General features: G+C 44.4%; 1 protein-coding gene across 2 annotated transcripts in view; it reads right to left on the reverse strand.

Moving 5' to 3' along the window:
• Nucleotides 1–7121: 7121 nt before the first annotated feature.
• Nucleotides 7122–13300, reverse strand: part of mdn1 (midasin AAA ATPase 1) — a 45122-nt gene continuing 38943 nt past the window's right edge. For both annotated transcript variants that reach the window (XM_057017567.1, XM_057017566.1), the window contains exons 86-102: nt 13098–13276; nt 12900–13016; nt 12670–12808; nt 12184–12476; nt 11960–12106; nt 10819–10920; nt 10503–10701; nt 10196–10369; nt 9955–10115; nt 9719–9808; nt 9514–9629; nt 9256–9430; nt 8938–9011; nt 8712–8826; nt 8565–8631; nt 7959–8101; nt 7122–7883 (exon numbers count right to left, since the gene is read on the reverse strand). In XM_057017567.1, coding sequence (XP_056873547.1) covers nt 7701–7883; nt 7959–8101; nt 8565–8631; nt 8712–8826; nt 8938–9011; nt 9256–9430; nt 9514–9629; nt 9719–9808; nt 9955–10115; nt 10196–10369; nt 10503–10701; nt 10819–10920; nt 11960–12106; nt 12184–12476; nt 12670–12808; nt 12900–13016; nt 13098–13276 — 2474 coding nt within the window. In that variant the 3' untranslated portion in view covers nt 7122–7700. The remainder of the gene's footprint in view (nt 7884–7958; nt 8102–8564; nt 8632–8711; nt 8827–8937; nt 9012–9255; nt 9431–9513; nt 9630–9718; nt 9809–9954; nt 10116–10195; nt 10370–10502; nt 10702–10818; nt 10921–11959; nt 12107–12183; nt 12477–12669; nt 12809–12899; nt 13017–13097; nt 13277–13300) is intronic.

A 13300-nucleotide genomic window follows, 5' to 3' on the forward strand; every position in this document is an offset into this window, starting at 1 on the left:
ACTGTAATTCTTTCAAAAAATAAATCAACTGATGGACGAAGTGTGTCGGCAGTCAACACCTCTTCCGAAAGTATGTTTTTTGTGGTCTTGCCGCTTTTCATTGTGCGTTAAGTTCCTTCGTTTATGGTATTGTCAAAAAATATTAAAATTTTACTCAAATACATTACAAAATGCTGAAGTAGGTTGAAAGACGGTTTACATTGATCAATTTACATTTAAGCAACATCAAAGGACCAAAACCTATATATTCAACGTTAATAAATGTATTTGATCTTAGGCCTAGATCATTTCTCAACATGCATACTAAGCTGTCCTGTTCACACCTTGCGTCATCTCAGTCGATGCTCAGGAGGATCCCTATTATTATTAGACCCAAAGTGACCTGACAAACCAGGGTCCAGACCAGGATGTAATCTTACACACCTCTCTGCTGTTTCTGTAGAACCCTCATCCACCAACAATAGCATATTTAACACTAGAGAGGTAGTCTCTGTTCACGGTTAAAATCCAAGGTAGTTTTCTTTGTCAACTGGATTGTTTTTCTTCTCTTTGAAGACGTTTCACCTTCTATCAGGAAGGTTTCTTCAGTTCTGAACTTGCTGGGGACAGAGTTTGAAAATATAGCCCTTGCCTTTAAAACAGGTCTGAAGCTTCACTAACTGCTCTGCCTCTTCTGGCATCATGGATAAATATAGCTGACTGTCATCAGCATGACAATGAAACTGTATCCCATGCTGCCGAATAGTGTTTCCTAAGGGAAGCATGTACAAGGTGAAAGGGATTGGTCCAAGTACAGAACCTTGTGGAACTCCATGGCTAACCCTACTGTCTGAAGAGGGAACGCAGTGGACATGAGCAAACTGATATCTATCTGAAAAATACGATCTAAACCAGTCTAGTGTTGTCCCTTTAACCCCAATCACATGTTGCAGTCTCTGTAACAGGATGCTGTGATCAACTGTATCAAAAGCAGCACTGAGGTCCAGCAGAACCAGCATAGAGACCAGTCCATGATCTGAAGCTATAAGAAGATCATTAATAACTTTAATAAGTGCTGTTTCTGTGCTGTGATGAGCTCTAAAGCCTGACTGAAACATCTCAAACAGGCTGTTTCTCTGCAGGTGCTTCAGTAACTGAGTCACCACCACCTTCTCAAGAATTTTAGAGATAAAAGGAAGGTTGGATATCGGCCTATGATTTCCTAATACGTCAGGATCCAGTGATGGTTTTTTAAGCAATGGCTTAATCACTGCCACCTTGTAGGACCGGGGTACATAACCTGTCACTAAAGAACAATTGATCTGGTCCAGGATAGAACTGCCTATCACTGGTAAAACATCCTTCATCAGGTGTGTTGGGATGGGATCTAAAAGACACGCGGTGGACTTGGATTTCTGAATTAGCAAAGGCGCCTCAGAAAAATATATACGGGTGAAGGAGTTTAAGGGCTTGTGGGAGACCCTGTACAGCAGGGGTCACCAACCTTTTTGAAACCAAGAGCTACGTCATGGGTACCGCGTCGTGTGAAGGGCTACCGCTTGACACACTCCTCTAAAATAACAAATTATATGTGTGTGTGTGTATCACAATAACTTAGAGTGGGTAACAGAAAAGATCAATATTCAACACTTTATTATTATTAATCTCAGCAATTGTTAAGATGATCACTTCGACATTTGATCAAAAAAAATGTCGACTTTTCACCAGACCCTTTCGACCATAAGAAACTAAACCATTTTAACAATTCATAAACTATGTTGAACCATGTTTTAAAAAGTAAAAGTTAAAAAAAAAAACTTTCATATTGAATAAATCTTAACTGAACAAATCTACTGCAATTCTGCTCCAAATCTGTTCCATTTTATAAACACGCTTTAGCTCATGGGCCTTCTCTGACTGTAGAATCCTTCCCGGTATATACAGTATATTCCCACAGTCAGCACATCTGGTGATGGTCCAGTTGTTGATTCAAGTGCTTTTAATTTTGAAGATACATTTACAGTGGACTAAAACGTGCATTTGTTTACATTTAGGTTGTGTCATTTGGCCTTTAGTGCACACTATAACTACAGCTATCTGAACTGTGTTTTGAGTATTAACAAAAAAACAAGCACTAAAAAAAAAACCCTTTGTTTCTGGAGACACATTTCCTGAACACTGTATTTTCCATTTCTCTTATGTAGTGTTTAATGAATGCTCCTTTAGAGAGTTTTAATTTTGACTGGCTTGTGCAATGAGCTGAATAAATATAATTTGAGAACAGATACAACATGAGGAGCCCCACAGAACTCAGCCCAGGAAACAGCAGAGTCTCTGGAAGATGTTTAGTTTTTTGGATGGTCTCAAGAGTTCTTTGGCAATACGGACTGTATGTTCTTCAATGATTGACTCCTCCGAGTACTTTAGCATGAACAGGACCTGGTTCGGATTGCCCAGCTTTTTACAGAAGGCTTTGTGGATCATTTTGTCCATCTTCTTAAATGATTTCTCTGTCAGACTTAGATTTGCATCACTATCCCAGACTCGGGGCCAGATGTGTGCAAGGAGAGCACTGAGGACTTCATCGTTGTACTGAGGTACAATGTTTGCTTCATCGTAAATGTGATTAATAATCTTTTCTATTAAAAACTGGACAAATGCTCTCATTGACTCCATTTCCTGAATTTGCTGTGGTTCCACTCCAATTACCGAAGGGGGTGCATAGCTGTCTCGATGTTTTTCAAGCGAAACTGGAGCTTCTTCTCTTGGTTCCTCCTCGCAGACAAATGTGTCCAATTCTTCAGCTTGTTCAATGTCAGAGTGAGGAGATGGTGTATCTTCAAGTTCCTCCTCAAGTTCTGATGCTTCTGACAGGTCTTCTACTGCTACCCTGCGGCCATTATCAACCGCTGGACCTTCTACTGCGACTCCCAGGATTGGTGAAAGAATTTTCACCTTTTCCGTGAACCTGAAAACCAGATCTTTCAGGAACCCGTTTACCAGCCCCTGAATTTTCCAGGCCTTCTTCTGGATGTCAGCATATAATCTTTCATTCCACTCAGTGTCTTTACTGCCAGTCTCTGCCAACAAGTGGCTGTACAATAACTCACTGGTACTTTGGTGGAAAACAGACTCATGGCTGGAGGTCAACTCCTGGAACCCATCAACCAATGAGGTGTCATTATCAAGCAGTGATGTCACGGCAACTACCAGTGACCTCACTGACTCGCTGCTTTTGCCTCTCCTCAGCCTGGGGTGTTGTTTCCTCAGCTGGCTGATCAAGCGACGGATCCAAGCGTTCAGAAAACACTTGGCAAAGAAATGTGTGATCTTTTGTTGAAAAAGTTTTAAAGGATTCTTCTTTTCCTTGTTTTCACTAAGTATGGTGGCAATGTCTTCTGACAGGGCCTGGATCTCGGTAGCGGTCTCTGTGAAGACCCCTTCGTAATCCCTTTCTGGAACTATGTCTAAAATTGGAGTGACCATTTCGTTTAACTCTTTGACGAGAGATGACTGAGGACCACCATCACCAAATGCATTTTCTGCATCTGCAGTGTCAACTGGAGACTCCTTCCTCTGTTTAACCTTTCGGAGTTTGAGGAACTTTTTGACCCTTTTTGCAAACTTCTTCATCACATTGCTGACAATAAGAATCATAGAATTAAGTGAACATGAGGTGGTGGTTTTTTGGGGAGAACCAGAGAAGATTGCGTCCAGCCCTTCTTCAACCTCTTCTTTGATCATGTCCGTTACGCATACTATAGAAACATCATCAGCATGATGGGGTATGTGCAATGCTTCAGATAAGCTCTTTCGAAGCCTTTCATCCAATCCTGACATGAGACGCTCCCTTGAATTTGGATCTTCTTGGATTGCTGTTGATATGGCTGTAATCACAGAACTTATCAAATCTAAAATAAGATCTGCTAACAGCATTTTAGTCGCGTCATCAGGAGAACCCAGTGTTATTAAGTTCCACTGTTCTACTGTAATTCTTTCAAAAAATAAATCAACTGATGGACGAAGTGTGTCGGCAGTCAACACCTCTTCCGAAAGTATGTTTTTTGTGGTCTTGCCGCTTTTCATTGTGCGTTAAGTTCCTTCGTTATATGGTATTGTCAAAAAATATTAAAATTTTACTCAAATACATTACAAAATGCTGAAGTAGGTTGAAAGACGGTTTACATTGATCAATTTACATTTAAGCAACATCAAAGGACCAAAACCTATATATTCAACGTTAATAAATGTATTTGATCTTAGGCCTAGATCATTTCTCAACATGACTGAAACATCTCAAACAGGCTGTTTCTCTGCAGGTGCTTCAGTAACTGAGTCACCACCACCTTCTCAAGAATTTTAGAGATAAAAGGAAGGTTGGATATCGGCCTATGATTTCCTAATACGTCAGGATCCGGTGATGGTTTTTTAAGCAATGGCTTAATCACTGCCACCTTGTAGGACCGGGGTGCATAACCTGTCACTAAAGAACAATTGATCTGGTCCAGGATAGAACTGCCTATCACTGGTAAAACATCCTTCATCAGGTGTGTTTGGGATGGGATCTAAAAGACACGTGGTGGACTTGGATTTCTGAATTAGCAAAGGCGCCTCAGAAAAATATATACAGGTGAAGGAGTTTAAGGGCTTGTGGGAGACCCTGTACAGCAGGGGTCACCAACCTTTTTGAAACCAAGAGCTACGTCATGGGTACCGCGTCGTGTGAAGGGCTACGGCTTGACACACTCCTCTAAAATAACAAATTATATGTGTGTGTGTGTGTATCACAATAACTTAGAGTGGGTAACAGAAAAGATCAATATTCAACACTTTATTATTATTAATCTCAGCAATTGTTAAGATGATCACTTCGACATTTGATCAAAAAAAATGTCTAATGTTTGCACATTATGGATGCAACAGGAAACTATTAGACTGGTGTTGGTGGTGGATTCTGTGGAAAAGCACTTGTCTTTACCGGATAATGATGGGTTAGGTTCTACTGATGATAGCCTGTGAGGCCAGTTAAAAAACTCTGAGACCTTGAATAACCAGCAGCCTCTGTTTAGGCTGTTGTCTAAGGAGCGCGGTATTGAAATGTCCAAATGAGGACTATCTTTGTTTGTTTAATGATTTTCCAACTGACACTGATCTGGTAGAGCACGACATTGACATCTTGGATGCCAACATTGGTTGGAGTGTTGGAAAGTAAATGTAAATCAATCAAAAAAGAAATCGTATATATGCTTGAGCACAACATCGCTGAACCCTCATCATCAAGCTGGGCATCTCCTTGTTTACTGGTAGATAAAGTAGATAAGAGCCCCAGATTTTGGCCTGATTACTGTGACGGCTCCTAAATCCTAGGTCCTGTTTCCTGTTTAGTTTGTGGGCGCTAAGACCCAGAGAGTTGCTCGTTGAGTTTGTTTTGAGCATTGGCTTAACTTATCCAACTTCTGAATGCAGTAGGTTCCCTCCAATAAATTTGTCTTTTTGTTTTGAAACGTCTTGGGCTGTCTCCACAATATTTTGTCCTTCCTGGAATACACCTGGCTGTGACATTACCACAAGGTAAACAATATAACTAAACCGGATGCTTATCCCTTGCCACCTGTTGAGGACTGTGTTGATCAGGTGGGTTCAGTTAAGTTTACCTCAGGCAAGTTGCACTGTCGGTGAGAGCTGTAAAGACAGTCTTATGTGTACCACCTGTCCTGGCAGCACCTCATATGGATCGTCCATTTGGGCTGCAGGTAGATGCCAGTGATGTGGGGGCAGAGGGGGGCTGTTTCAGGGTGATGAGCATGGGGTTGAAAGCCCTGTGAGTTTCTTTTAAAAATAATTTTACCCTTATCCCCTTAACTATTCTGTTATAGAAAAGGAGACCCTCGCACTGGTGTGGGCTTTGCAGTATTTTTAGGTACCGTATATATTGATTGTAGTGGCCCTTTGGTTGTCTCTACAGACCATAAGCTGAATCGCAGACTCGTGTTGGATTTTGTTTTTGCAACCGTTTTGTCTAGAGATCCATCACATCAAGAGTCCAATTTTGTGGCAGAGGCTTTGTCAAGAGCACCTTGCTCATGAGTTGCTCAGTGTTTTTCTGTACCTTTAAATTCTCCCCACTCGGTTCAGGTTAAGGTTCAGTTAATTTCGAGTTGTAAATAGTCAACGGGGTACAATGAAAACCTCCTGGCAGTGTTTGTCTTGGTTTCTTTAGTATTTGGAAAGTCCTGGTAGAACTCCCCTTTTTTTTATGGGGGAGGGTGTGATTACCCCAGTGTCCCCTCTTGGACACTAGGGGTCTCTGTGACTTTGTCTGACAGTGTCTTGCAGGTCTCAAATGGAGTCTGCAACTAAGTGCTGCTTATTAAAGGTCCCAGTCCCTTGCTCTCCCGGCTGGATGTCCCTGCTGCCAAATATGCTGAAATGCTGCCATTTTCCTTTGTTAGTAGTTTACTGTTTATTTGTGACATGGTTCTGTTGGGTTTGGAGCCTTAGTTGTTGTAAAACAACAATAAAACAGTTTTCTTTTGGGTCTACACTTGTCTGGTCTTAACTTTTGTCGCAGGAAGGAGCTGCATTGTGACAGTGACCCTGGCAAGAGGTCAGCCGTCTCAGTACAAGATTGTCTCAAAAGGATCTTCATGTGTATTTCCTGTCTGCGTTCTGGATAGAACCCCAGAACGCAGACAGGAAATAAACATGAAGATGCACCAAAATGCCCTAAACATAGAATTATGGCATACTATTGACTTTTTTTTAGACAAAAAGGGAAGGTTGGAGATTGGCCTGTAGTTGGCTAACTCCTCTGCATCAAATGCAGGTGTTTTGATTATAATGTATTTATGTATGTATAATATAATGTATTTCTATGTTCTACCTATTCTCTCTTCCCCCTTCTCTCTCTCTACCCAGTCAGCCATCAGCAGGAGGGTCCCCCTATATGAGCCTGATCCTGCTCAAGGTTTTTCCCTGCCACTGTTGCTTGTTGGGGGTCAGGCCCTGGGACTCTGTAAAGCGCCTAGAAACAATTCTGATTGTAACAGACGCTATATAAATAAAGATTGACTGATTCATTAATAAATAAAAGGCTGAGTTTTGCATTTTCTCCTGTGCAAAGTAGTAAAACACACACACAGACCAACCTTGTTAGTTTTATTGACAAGATTCGGAGAGAAACTTTGAAATAGGACATCTTTAAAGCAAGAAATTTATCAAAAGTGGGTTCTGCAGTTTCTGTGCTTCAACGTGCAACAAGAGCTTCGAATCAACCCGGCAGACTCATTCATGTTGAAGATGCAAAAACTGACTTCTTAGGCACATGTTTGTTTGTTTTCATGATGCTGCGGTTGTGCTGAGGATGAGTGGCTTCGTGACCTTCATGACAACAACTACAACACAACACAAACCATCGGCTGCTACAATGGGACGGAGGTATTTGCTCACTGTTCGCTGGGGTTGTGTCACTTGCAAGGGAATAACATTTTGTTTCCATTATTCCATATAAGATGTGCGATTTAAAGCCACTCTCTTTCCTCTAAAAAACAAACAACTCCTGGAAAAAAAGAGCAAAACCTGACCATAGTAAATCCTAGATTTTAAAATAAAAATAGCAAATAAAGGCACATATACAGCAGCAAATCAGCCTCTAGTAATCGTAAATTTCTCAACGTCCAGTTAGATGCTGCTTACTCAACCTTTTTAGAGGGAGAAATGACTTAGTCGGTAGCTGTGACAAGTTCAAACCACTGTCTCAGTGCGTCACTCAGAGTCTCAGGCAAAGCGTTGACGTCTCTTAAGATTATGTAGAAGGGGAAGGGGAACTCATCCATGTAGGAGCGGATTTCTGGCATTTCCCCTGGACTCTTGAAAATGGGCACCTTGATGTCCAGGACAGAGTCCTGTAGAACAAACCAAGCTTCACTTTACATCAGTTCAATTAGGCTGTTTTTAATGCTAATTTTCTCTTCACTCACCCGAGAGTTGGGGCTGTCAAGCACCACAAATATGATGAACACATTTGCGCTCCGTGCTGCTCGCACTGCTGCCATCACTCTGTCCTTCCCCTCCACAAACATCCCCCTACCATCAGACACGATGAGCAGCAACTGGGCCGTCTCTGTGGAAGCAGATCAAAGATCATACCAATGGAGTCATTGACCATGGCAACTCCTCATGTGACCCGGTAGTGCCCACAGCCTGTAAGTACTCCTGTGTGTTAGCAGTTAGCAGATGGTGTAAAGGGGGATCTCATTCCAGACCAGGATCAGGGCATCAGCAGGCTCCTGAAGTCTCCTGCTTCTTGGGCTGCATTGGTCCAAAACACCCAACAGACGCTTGATTTGATCCCTTACATCCAGGAACAGGCTAAAGACGGGCTAAACGCTGGGACTCAGTGCACTGGTTTTTGGTGTCTCAAGTCTAACTCGGGTACAAATAAACATGACAAAAGTAATTTATTTTTCCTGGTGAGCTCTTAGAGACCCAGCAGAGAGATTTCACAAACCTAACAGGTTTACTGCTGTGAAATACGTCTCCTACGAGTCAAGACTCAGACCCAAACTGAAAGTGGAAATCCTTACCCGGGTTTACAGAGCCAGGAATCTGCTGTTGTGCTGCCAGAAACATTTTGGTTGATGTTTCCAAGAACTGTGGAGCACAGACATGAAGTCATGACACGGTTTCAGCTCTCACACCAACACACCGCAGCTCCTCACTCAGTTTCCCACCTGTGCTATTCTGGTCTTTTTCTGCTGGAACTGACAGAGCCTCAGGATGCGAACTCCCGACTCATCATGGAACTGCTGATAAAAGGGGTGGAGCAGCTGCACATGCTCCCCGAACCTGAAACACAAACGGACACTAAAAGTAAGCTTCACATGCAACACACGCCGGCCCGGAGACAAATCAATGTACGTTGATCTGGTTTGTGTTGAAGAGTCAGGTGCAACTCACCTGTACACAGACACCTGACCAACCTCCAGCAGAGTCAGAGCGTTGACGATGACCGACAAGGACTCGAATGCCAGCTGCGCCACACAGGAGACACCAGTTAGGTCCTACACGCTAAACTCTGGTTACACAACACAGCCTTCACACTAGGAAGGTGTAAAACAACTACAAACATCTAGTGAAAATCTGATTTTAAAGCTGTTTGGAGGTGTAACTGGATGTTTCTGTCTTCATTAAAGTTGGATGAAGTGTCAACTGGGAATTTGCACAAGTAAAATGTTCCGATCATCTCCGTGTTGAAGGCTTGGAGGGTTTTCTAACCTGTTTGGAGTGATTGTCCACCATGCTGGAAGAGTCATCGATAGCCAGACAGATCTGATAGTCCCTCTTACTGGGCTTGGTCCTCCTCAGCCAGATCTTATCCTTACGGAACTGACTAGCGATGTAGGGTATCACCTTTCTCATGTTGAGCCGTTTCCCTGTGCGGTAGTCGCCTCTGTGACAGCGTGAAAAAGAATGAGTTGACCTGTTCGACGGTTGCATCTGAAAACACAAGTCTGTGAAGAAGATGCTCCTGACTTGAGTTTAGCTGCCTGTGTGGGCTCCAGGATGAGACGAAGCTGCTCACACAGCTGCTGGGAAAGAGCCGAGGTCAGATGTTGATACCGGTGCCACATGGCCGCCGCCGCTGCCTCCTGAAACACACCGACAGCAGCAGCAGGTGAAACATGCAGGATGGCGCCGTTTTTAAAGAGCCATGAAAGGAATCTGGAACGAGTCGCACCTCCTCCTGAGAGCCGGGAGACAGTTTATGCCAGGCCTCCAGCTGCAGCTCCATCTCCTTACGCAACTGTTCCCGGTCCACCTCCGTTTCCTGAAAACACACACACACACACGGTCTCAGAATCCTGTAAAAAGGCACCTGTATGAAATTCTAAAGTCAAATTCATCACATTTGTGTGAAATGCATTTCATCACTGATGATGTTCATGCCGCTTCAACCAGGCTTCAGACAAATACCTGAACGTTGTCCATCAGCAGCAGTTCAGGATCTGTGTGGTACGTTGATTCTCTGGTCCTTTCTGTCTGTTGTTCTCTAGAATTCTGTCCCTCCCTCCACTTATCCTCTTCCATGGTCTCTTCCAGAGTCTGCAGCTCCATCTCACTACTGTCTGCACCTTCTGGGGGTGAAGAAAAAATCAGGTCCAACTTTGTGAAGTTGTGTCTCTGACTCCAAGGGGAAGAGCAGAGCGTGCTTTACCTTTGTGTGAGACCTTTCTCGAGTCCAGCTGTTCAGGTTTCAGCTCCTGGACCTCTGATGCCTCAAGATCCTCCTCTTGCTTCTCTGTTTCCATAGCAGCATCCTCAGTGGTCTTTTCCTCATCCTGGTCCTTCTGAGCTCCTGCTGCTTTGTGTTGGTTGGTACTGGCGACATCTGGAAGCAGCAAAGATGATAAGCGGCAACATTAGTGCTGATGTGATTTCAGAAATCGGTGTGAACCAGGTTGAAAGAACATCTCCTGTGAGTTACTAATCTCAAAAAGGGGGGGTGTGAGGTCATTACTGACCATAGGTCTGTGTGTCATAGACCGTCTCTTCCTCCTTCATGTGCTGGTACAGGTCCGACTCCTGCTGGCTGTCATTCTGTCTGCTGTCTGGAGCGAGTTCCTCCTTCTCCTCAACTGTCCGCAGGCGCTTCTTCAGTTGCTCACTGTGATCACCGATGGATCGCTTGTTGTCTGCACGGCCTGGTTTTCTTTTAAAGCTCTAGATAAAAGTGACGGAAACAGTTCGAAACCCACTAAAGACCTGGTTTGCACAACAAACAAATGGTCAGAAGGCACGCCGACACTAAATATGGTCTTGCAACGCATCACGACGTACCTGCGTCGGTTTCTCGGTCTGGCTCTGTGAAGCCACCTGTGCCGTCAGCTTGGACTCGTGGCCTTCAGACTGGCTGGCGTCAGCAGCTCCAGTCCCATGTTCCTGATGGAGCAGAGATGTATTTACTCATGTAAATGTGCTATTACGCAAACTGACATCCAGTTTGTGCCCCCGACACTTTATTGAAGAGAGACTTTTTCTGCAGACAGAATAGAATCAAGTCTCATCGGACAAAGCCACATTCTCACTCACACAAGCTCAGTTTAGTGTCTCTGATTCACACAATTGTCCGGCCAAATCAAGGCCAGATGGAGGGTCGGTCGTGAGCCGCATTGTCCCACCAGCTAGTGGCAATGAGCCAAAGTCCAGAGCACTCACACAGTGTTACACACAGCTGGAGCGTTACCGGTCTTCACTAGAGACATCTTACATGAAAAATGCTAACAAAGACAGGCTCGCAGGGGCCAGACTCTCACTGCAGGAAAAGGCTGAATTCACTTCATCAAAATGATTATTACCAAAATCCAATTGTCTTTTTCAAAACATCTCAAATCCAAATAAAATAATTTTCTTCAGTTATTAGAATTCAAACCACACAGAACTAATAGGAAGGCCCTCCCCCACCGACTCAAATGTATTAAATCTATCTCCCGATTGTTTCTACGTGTTAAATCTGGATTTTTCATACAGTTTTCTCCCCACAATCCCACTGTTTAGGACATCTACAGCTCAGACAGGACGTCCATGACGTCTCAGACATGGAGTCCATGACGTCTCAGACATGACGTCCATGGCGTCTCAGACATGGAGTCCATGACGTCTCAGACATGGAGTCCATGACGTCTCAGACATGGCGTCCAGCATCTCTCCCTCCAGACCTCTGGACTGGCAGCTAATGGATGTAAAGGCCTGATCTTCATTCCTCAGCAGAGATTTTGCAGTATCATCATCATCATCACTTACATGACACTAGGACAGGGTGGGAGAGTGAACTTCAGAGCTGCCTCAGGTCAAATTTGGACCCCCCCCCCAAATCAGAAGGGAGGTTTCCTGTTGATATGACCTTTAACCTGGCGCTCAGCAGTACTCTGGAACACGGGTTCATATTCAAACTTTTGGGACAACAATTCCAAGTCCATACCTCCTTGGCCTGGTCTTTCTCCGCCACCTCTCCTGCCAGCTCCACTGCTGTATCGCTCTGAATATTCTGCTCGCCAGTCTGGCCGTCTGCGTGGTGCTCCTTCCTGTCAGAGGACTCTGGCAGCTCTGCTTCCGGATCAGCTCCCTCCTGCATTAGACAGGACACATCAGCACACACGCCCAACCTGGTGTGGAGACATCTGTGCTCAGCTGGGCATCTCTGACCTTTGCTTTCTGTTCTTCGTCCGCTGGGATCTTCACATCTTCATTTGCTGCCTCCCTTCCATTCTTCTCTTCATCCACTTCCTCCTCATTCTTCTCCACAGAATCAGTGTCTTTTCCATCTTTGTCGCCCACGTTTTCCTCCTCTTCATCGTTGGGCTCCTCAGCACTCTCCTCGCCTGGATGATCTGTTTGGACCTCCTCCATCTCCGCTGCTGCTTCCTCTTCTCCATTATTCTGTCCATCCTCCTCATCTACAGCTGGAGTTTGCTCACCAATGTCCAATGGATTGTCCTCTATAAAGAGACGGAGAAAACTCAATTACAGGAGGGCTGATACAGATCTGATGATCTCAACAGGATGGCATAAAGGGCCAACAGTAGGTCAAAGTACCCTCAGGGGTCCTGCTGCTCTGTAAAACCTCTGATGTTCTACATGATACGTCTGCAATGAAGCATCTTTGTTTAAATTCTTATTAACAACTCTCACCATCGCCCTCGTCCAGCCCGCTGTCTCGAGCCTCATCCTGATCCAGATTGAGGTCCTCTGGCAGGTCCATGGTCTCCGGCTCAGGTCTTGTGTCCTGTTTACCGTGGTAGGGGTCCACTTCATTTTCATCAAACTCCCTCTAGAAAAGAGCACAAGCACAAAGTCAGCGACGGTGGTACACAGAAGCAGGAAAAGGCCAAAGGAAGTGTTTGATCGCTGAATGAGTGCACCTGATCTCCTTGTTCATTAATTTCCTCTTTCTTCTCTTCTTCTCTTCTTTCATCCTTGTCCTCGCTGCCGTCTGCAGTCTCCAAGCTGTCGTCTTTAGCAGCCAGTTCTGACTTAGTCTGATCGTTGGCCGACAGTAAACAGACATGTGCTTAAAATGAACCGTGTTTATTTCAAAGCTCTCATTTGGTGGTTTCTACCTGGTCCATGCCACGGCCAGACTCTTCCTCCTTGTCACATCCTTCCTCCTCCTCCTCGTCCTCATCCTCATCGTCCCCCCACATTTTCTCATCCAGGGTATCAGTATGTCCTTCCCCCAGGTCTCCCATTTTTTTATCCAGCTCCTGCTCCTCCCCATCAGACGTGTCATCATCTTTATCTGTGAGGTTAAATGATCCCAGTC

The sequence above is a fragment of the Takifugu flavidus genome, chromosome 19, assembly GCF_003711565.1.
Source record: "Takifugu flavidus isolate HTHZ2018 chromosome 19, ASM371156v2, whole genome shotgun sequence".
Classification (NCBI taxonomy): domain Eukaryota; kingdom Metazoa; phylum Chordata; class Actinopteri; order Tetraodontiformes; family Tetraodontidae; genus Takifugu; species Takifugu flavidus.